General features: G+C 51.2%; 1 protein-coding gene across 2 annotated transcripts in view; it reads right to left on the bottom strand.

The window, feature by feature from the left end:
- Positions 1-2,162: 2,162 nt before the first annotated feature.
- The window catches only part of Slc16a5 (solute carrier family 16 member 5), a 12,151-nt gene continuing 7,209 nt past the window's right edge, over positions 2,163-7,104 (bottom strand). For both annotated transcript variants that reach the window (XM_023714054.1, XM_023714055.1), the window contains 2 exons: positions 4,835-5,641; positions 2,163-3,195 (listed from right to left, as the gene is read on the bottom strand). In XM_023714054.1, the coding sequence (XP_023569822.1) occupies positions 2,951-3,195; positions 4,835-5,641 (1,052 nt within the window). In that variant the 3' untranslated portion in view covers positions 2,163-2,950. The remainder of the gene's footprint in view (positions 3,196-4,834; positions 5,642-7,104) is intronic.

Here is a 7,104-nt window from a genome sequence, read left to right as displayed (position 1 = left end):
GAATAAGTGCTTGCCTGGAAAGTGCAGAGGCCTGACTTAAAAAAAAAAAAAAAAAGAAAGAAAGAAAATGTAGGGGTAGATGCGGGTTAAGCTGTGAGCTCTCTGAGGACAAGGATCATGTAGCTGTGCTCTGGACCTGGATTAAGGGCCTGGGTCAGGGAATGGGAGCCCCTGCTTCTGAGGTTCGGGTCCCTGTGGCCATCTGGGTCCCAGTGCACAGCTGGGGCAGGAGTTTTGAGTACTGAGGTACCCTGGCTGCTCATTGTGAGTCTCAGACCCTTTGGCAACTGTGGCTGGCCTGTGTGGGCCTGGGGAAGTGTCTCAGTTCAGGGTGGCCAAGGGTCTTCTCTGCCTTTCCACGGACAGTCACCCTTCTCCCACATGAATGGCCCCAGGCCCTGTCTAGAAGATTCTCAGGGAATCAGCGAAATGTGGTTCTGGAATCAGATGGGCCATTCCAGTCTCCCTCATTGGTGTCAGATCTGATCCTAAGGCCTCAAGGCGCCCTCCTCCTTGAGGAAAAATTCTTAGTCTTGGTTTTGTGTTGAGGACAGTGACAAGCAATATTGCTTTCTGAACAGTCTGAGACACTCAGTAGATGCTCAATAAATACTGGTTGAGGAATTCTGCCTGGAGATTTTTCCTTTTTGCCCAGAGATTGTTGCCCATTTTGCTTGGAGGAAAATGAGGTCAAGATTCCCTATGTTTAAGGTTCATCAGTATCTTTGCTCCTTTTTTAAAGAAAATGTATTTGGGGGGCCAGGGAGATGGCTCAGTAGAATAAGCGCATGCCTGGCAAGCACAAGGGCCTGAGTTCAATCCCCGGTTCCACAAAAAAAAAAAAAAAAAGTATTTGTACAGGGTCTCACTATGCAGCTCACAGCTTGCAGCTTGGGGTGTGGGAAGCATGGCCTATGGTGCCAGGGATTGAACCCTGGTCTCTGTGCTTGCTTAAGCAGGCATTTAGTCTGCTAAGCTGTTTTGCCAGCCTTATCTTTGTTCCTTTTTTTTTTTTTTTTTTTTTTTTTGCGGAACCAGGGATTGAACTCAGGCCCTTGCACTTGCCAGCGAAGCGGTTATTCCACTGAGCCATCTCCCTGGCCCCCTATCTTTGTTCCTTGAATGCTTTCTGGAGACACAACATCTCAAAGCCTGATGGATACCAGCACCTCAAGTACCTGCCTATTAGCCTCAACCTCCTCCTTTGCCATTTAGCTGAGATGGAAAAACTGTGTCCCAGCACTGTTCCTTCAGAACCCTTGCTGGCGTTGGAAGCTGAGTTCAGGACTGGGTGGGCAGCTGAAAGGCCCTGGGGATCTTAGGGACACTGACAGGGTCAGACTCTGGTTTTTCTTTTGTATGGAGACCTGGTCTCACTAGGTAGCCTGGGCTGGTCATGAATTCTCAACTCTCCCACTCAGCCTCCTTAGCACAAGTATTACAGCTGTGTGCCAGCACGCCCAGCTCATACTTTTCAGATTGGCAGTGAATTTAGCTCATCCAGACTGACTATAATTTTCAAGGCCTAGAGATGGCAAAGAGTTTGCCCAGAGCCATGCAGAGTTTTGTCAGTGAAATGCAGGACCAGGGTCCAGAGCCTTCTTCTGCCTGCTGCACTACCCCTTTTGGTCATCAGGGGGCACTGTGGCAGGGCCCTGGAGGAGGAAGGACAGCCCAAGGATGCTTAATGCCAGATGGGGAGGAGGCAGACTTGGTGGTCAGGTGATGAAAATAAAGTAATTTCTCCCTGTAAGATTTTCTTGCTGGAGCCTGGCTGAGCCTGGCTGAATCTGAATCGGCAAACAAGGCCTGAGGCTGAGCAGCACCAGCCAAACCGTAAAGGGAAGGGAGGAAACTTACTCTAAGCTTGTTTTCCAGTTTATTAGTTCAGAGTTTATGATCTACTGCAGGGAATGCTTTTTGTGTATAATTTAAACAAACTGCTTTCGCATTTCCTGTGTACCTTTCTGGGACAAGCCTGGGTCATATCCAGGCCTGGTGTGACTTCAGGGAGGCACAAGCCAAGAGCGTGTGTGAGGGGATAGCTGTGGCTTTTAGGCAAAGGCACAGGCCCAGCCAGCTACTGTTGTCAGCTGACACTCTTTTTTCTTTCAATTTTGAGACAGAGACTACTTTGTAGTTCATGTTTGTCTTGAACTCATTATGTTGCCTAGACTGGCCTTAAACTCAGTGATCCTCCTGCCTCAGCCTCCCAAGTGTTGCGAATTTAGAGTTGACATTTATGACACAGTGGGGGAGAAGGCCTCAGGAGGCCAGGAGGGGTCACGGGGCTTCTGTTGCAAATGCAGTCCTGTTTTCAACACAGTGCTTGGGCTGCTTAGCAACCCTTCCCCTTCTCTGATCAGTGAAACATCTGGCTTCCATGGGCTCCATCACTAAACCTCCCCACCAAGGAGATAGTGGAATACAGAGAAAAGAGCCACGAGCAGACTCTGCTGAGGTACCAGGGGACACCTCAGACTTCCCAGACTTGGGAACCCATTCAAGGACTCCCTTTCTGCTGTCTGTACAGGAACAAGTACAGGCAGGTGATCCACCTGGCCTTCACTCTGCCCCGATCTGGCATCCAGGCCAACTTCCTGGCCTGCCCTTCCACTGCTGCCTCTCCCAAGGTTCCAGTCAGTGTGAGATCCAGCCACTTGTGTGCCACATTGTCCTTTGGTTCAAGGCTGATTGCTTGTACCCCTGGAGGAAGTGTCTTGAGGCCACAGAAAGACAAGGACAGCTGACATTGGAGGACCGCAGATTGGGTGAGAAGGTCCGGTGTGCTGGGGCATGAGAGCTGCAGTAAGCCACCCACCAAGCTGCTCTTGTCATGGCTGCCCTTGTCAGGACTCAGAGTCACCTTCCCTGGAGCCAAGGGAGAAAGCCAGCAAGGCCTGCTCCTGGAGTTGGCTGGCTGGAAGGAATGTCACTCCCTGAGCAGACCTCAGACACTGGTCACGATCTCAGGGGGTGGCTGCTCCTTGGAACTGTCCTTCCCTTCTTGGGATTCAGGCCCCTGAATCAGGCTAGTCTCTGAGATGGTTTCTACTGCCTTGAGTTGTGTGCCTTTCTCTTCCTTCTTCTTCACGTAATAGAAGCCTCCAGTCATGAAGAGTCCAGCTGAGGTGAGGAAGAAGGCTGACAGGTAGAAAACGTAGGAGAAGTTGCCAGTGGTGTCCAGGACCAAGCCTAGGGGACAGAGAGCAGGTTAGGTCATTGCCCAGAACCGCCTACCAAGCTTCCTCCTCCTCCTCCTCTTCCTGTTCCTCCTCCTCCTCCTCCTCCTCCTCCTCCTCCTCCTCCTAACTTACATGTTTCCTAAAAGATTTTTATTTTGGACTCTTCTGGACAAGGAATCACTGCTAGTACCCCACAGGCTCTCAGATATTTGATGAATGAAAGAAGGGAGGAAGTACTAAACCTATTCCAGCCTGGGTAGGAGTCTTCAGGCCAGAAGAGAACCCTTCATGAAAGAGAGCAAGGAGAAAAGGGCTGGCGGAGTCAGATATTTGTAGCCTCCTCTCACGCCCCATCCCTCTCCTGGATCCCTTTCTCCATTTACAAGCTTGTAGAACTCTCTTAGAAACCAGGATTTCTAAAAAGTGTGACATTCAAGAGAGTCCCATTAGGCTAGAGTCAACTTCCCAGTTCTTCCCATAATTACTATAATTATGTGTTGTTCGCTGACACCCCCCCCCCCACCAAGGGCTTCACCTCCCTTCCCTCGTTGACTCTGAAAGTCACTCACAGCTGCCTGGCACTCCCTCTCCATTTCCAATTTCCGTTTGTTTCTCTCTGAGCATAAATCCCTGTAGTGGTCCTTCCCAGCTCTTCTAGGAGGTAAGCCCCAAGAGGAGGGGTTTTGGCCATGTGCACCTAGTGACTGGCCCGCATGAATAAATGATCAGGGCAAGTGCTGTATTTTTTTTTCCTCCTCCCTCATTACTGGGGACTGAACCCAGGCTTCCTCCCATTTGCTACATCTCTGGTACATTTTATTTTTTTATTTTGATAACTGTTCTTGCTAAGTTACTAGGATTCCCAGGCTGCCCTCAGCTTTGCAGTCCTCTGCCTCGGCCTCCCAAGTGGCTGGGATGACAGCTGTGTGCCATCACCGCAGCATCTCTGCATTCTGAAGTTGATGCTGGGGCTCAGGGGAACCGACTTACGCAGATCTGATAGGAAGAAAGAGGACCAGGATGCTAAACAGGAGACATGTGTAGTGCTTGTCATGTGCCAGGTTTTCCACTAAACTCTTTAGTGCTTAACGCAGGGTAATGCAGGGTAGACAGATAGATTCTGTCTTATCCCCTTCAATTCATTGATAAAGAAAACTGAGGGCTGGCGAGATGGCTCAGTGGTCTAAAGCACCTACTTAGAACAAGCTTCGCAAAGCACAGGGACCGCGGTTCAATCCCCCAGCACCACATGCCAGCCCGCCCCGCCCCCTGGTGGGCTGAGCTGGCCACACACACACACACACACACACACACACACACAAATAAATAAAATAAATGAATTAAAAAAAAAAAAAGAAAACTGAAGTACAGAGACTAAGATGAACTCAGGTAGGGCTGGTGGGCAAACCCATAATTCCCAGTGTCCTTATTCCCACCAGGTGGAGAACAGTCCCTACGGCAGTGATGGTGAAACTTTCAGTGACACTAAAGACTTTTGTGACACTCGTGGTGGTTCATTACCACTGCCTAGGGTACCTTGGAAAATCACAGATGCTAGCGCCCTTCCCCTGGAGCTCTATCCGGATCTGCCCAAATCTCTGCCCCACCCATGCCCCCCAGGCACCCCTGGATGCCTTGCAGAGCCTCACCAGCCAGTGGTAGGGAGACGAGGGCAGCAATGCCAGTGATGATGGAGAAGAGCCCCAGGGCACTGGGGAACCGGTCCATGGGGACAATTTCCATAAGGACTTGGAAGAGGAAGATGCCAATGACACACATAGACACGCTGTACACCAGGCAGTAGCCTATTAACACCCAGAAGTTGGCCGACAATGCGCACACCAGGTTAGTGAGTCCATTGAACACTAATGCGAGGGTGAACAGGTACTTGCGGTAGCGGGCAAAGTATGGCCGGCCTGTTACCAGTGCCGCCACAGGCCGCAGGAAGATGTTGCAGAAGCCCACGGTGGAGACGAGCAGGGCTGCCCTGTACTCTTCCACTCCATGCGTTACGGCATATGGCACCATGAAGATCTGTGGCAGCGACAAGCCCATGAACACCCATGTCACACCCAGTGTGTAGATACAGAAGGCTGCATTGTGTCTCAAGATGTCAAAGGCCAGATGGTGCTGGACGGCTGAAACACATGCTGCCAGGCAGCCTTGTGCGGGTGTCTTGGAAGGAAGAGGGGGATCTTCTTTGGTCTTGGGGACAATGGGGGCTACAGGCCTGATGATGGCCCCAGCGACGCAGCAATGGAGGAGGACTCCGCCGAAGATAAGGAAGGAGCCCCTCCAGCCTAGGTTCTCCAAGAGATAGCGAGCGAATGGAGGCCAAAGGGAGACGCCCAGGGAGATGCCCATGGAGGCCAATGCATTGGCCAGGGCCCGCCGTCGGACGAAGTACAAGCCCAACACTGTGATGCTGGACTGGAAGCTGAAGCTCATGCCCAGGCCTGTGGTAAGAGAGAAGAGACCAGCTCAGGGGTGTTTAGGAGATTGGTAGCTGTGCCCGGAGCAGGGACCTGGGGTCACATCCTGTGTTTGCCTCCTTCAGTTCTAGCCCAGACCTACTTACAAGTCCCCATGGATTGCAGAAGGACTGCCTGCCTGGCCACCAGCCTGCAGGCTCCCACCCCTTGGAGCTGCCTTCCCCAGGCTGCCAGGAGCACCCAGTTCCCCTCTGCCCAGCGCCGCAGTGACCTTTAACCAACCCACGTAACACCTTCTACAGGCTGTCTGTCACACTTGAAAAACAACTGAAGTATTTACTGTGCCCAGAAGGCTCTGTGGTTTGGCTCGGGCCCACCTCTTGGGTGGCATTCCAGGCCACTGTCTGTCATTCACCAGGATCAAGCCACCACAGCTTCTTTCTCTTCCTCTGTACTCCAAGTTGCCCCTACCTTGGCACATTGGCGTTGCCACTTTCCCTGCCTGGAAAATGCTTTACTGTGCATTACTTTCAGCTCCCACTTCAGCTCAGACACCACTTTCTGCACAGAGGGGCCTTCCTTGCTCCCCAAGGCTCTGTTCTGCACCCACACAGCCTCACAAGCCAGAGGGAGCTCAGAAGGATATATCTCTGCCAGCTCGTGTGGGTCCCATGCTGCCCCTGCTGCTGGTTCCCTTGGTCATTCACTTGCCTGTCCTCCTAGTTGACCACTGAGGCCTCTTCCTCTCTGCCCATTGCCTCCTCTCTATCCATCCTCACACTCAGCTGCCCAGCTGGATGGTCCCCTGCCCATGCTCTTAGTGGGCAGCACTCTATGTCTGCCCTACAGCCGGGCTAGTCAGGCCTCTTGCCACCAACTCCCCTCATCCTTCTCCTCTACTCTTTACTAGATTATTACTCTGTTTAAAAACAAAAAACCAGGGCTGGCCTGATAGCTCAGCGGACTAAAGCATCTGCTTTGGCAGATACAGGGACTGGGGTTCGATCCCCAGCTTGCCGTGCTGATCTCATCCCCAGGGCCCTCTGAGAAGGGGATTGAGACTGAGTGTGGTGGCATGTGCCTGTAATCCCAGCATTTGAGAGGTTGAAAATAAGAGGATCACTACAAGTCTGATCTGTGTAGTGAGACACTGTAGACCCTGTACCAAATACAAAAAAAAAAAAAAAAAAAAAAAAAAAAAAAAAAAAAAAAGCCAAATGTGGCTGAGACAGGAGGCTCTCAAGGTTGAGTTCAGCTTGGGTAATTTATGGACTTCTTTTTTTCTTTTCTTTCTCTCTCTCTCTCTCTCTCTCTCTCTCTCTCTCTCTCTCTCTCTTTCTCTCTCTCTTTCTTTCTTTGTACTGAGAATTGAACTGAAGACCTTGCACTTGCCAGGTGGGTTCTTGTGCTCCTGAACTGTATCCCCGGACCTAGGTTGGGTAATTTAGTGAGGCCCTATCTGGGAAAACAAAAAAACCAAAAAAACT

This window comes from Octodon degus, unplaced genomic scaffold (assembly GCF_000260255.1).
Source record: "Octodon degus isolate 3935 unplaced genomic scaffold, OctDeg1.0 scaffold00033, whole genome shotgun sequence".
Lineage (NCBI taxonomy): Eukaryota > Metazoa > Chordata > Mammalia > Rodentia > Octodontidae > Octodon > Octodon degus.
Note: the sequence above shows the minus strand (reverse complement) of the source record. Positions and strands in the feature narration are given on the sequence as shown.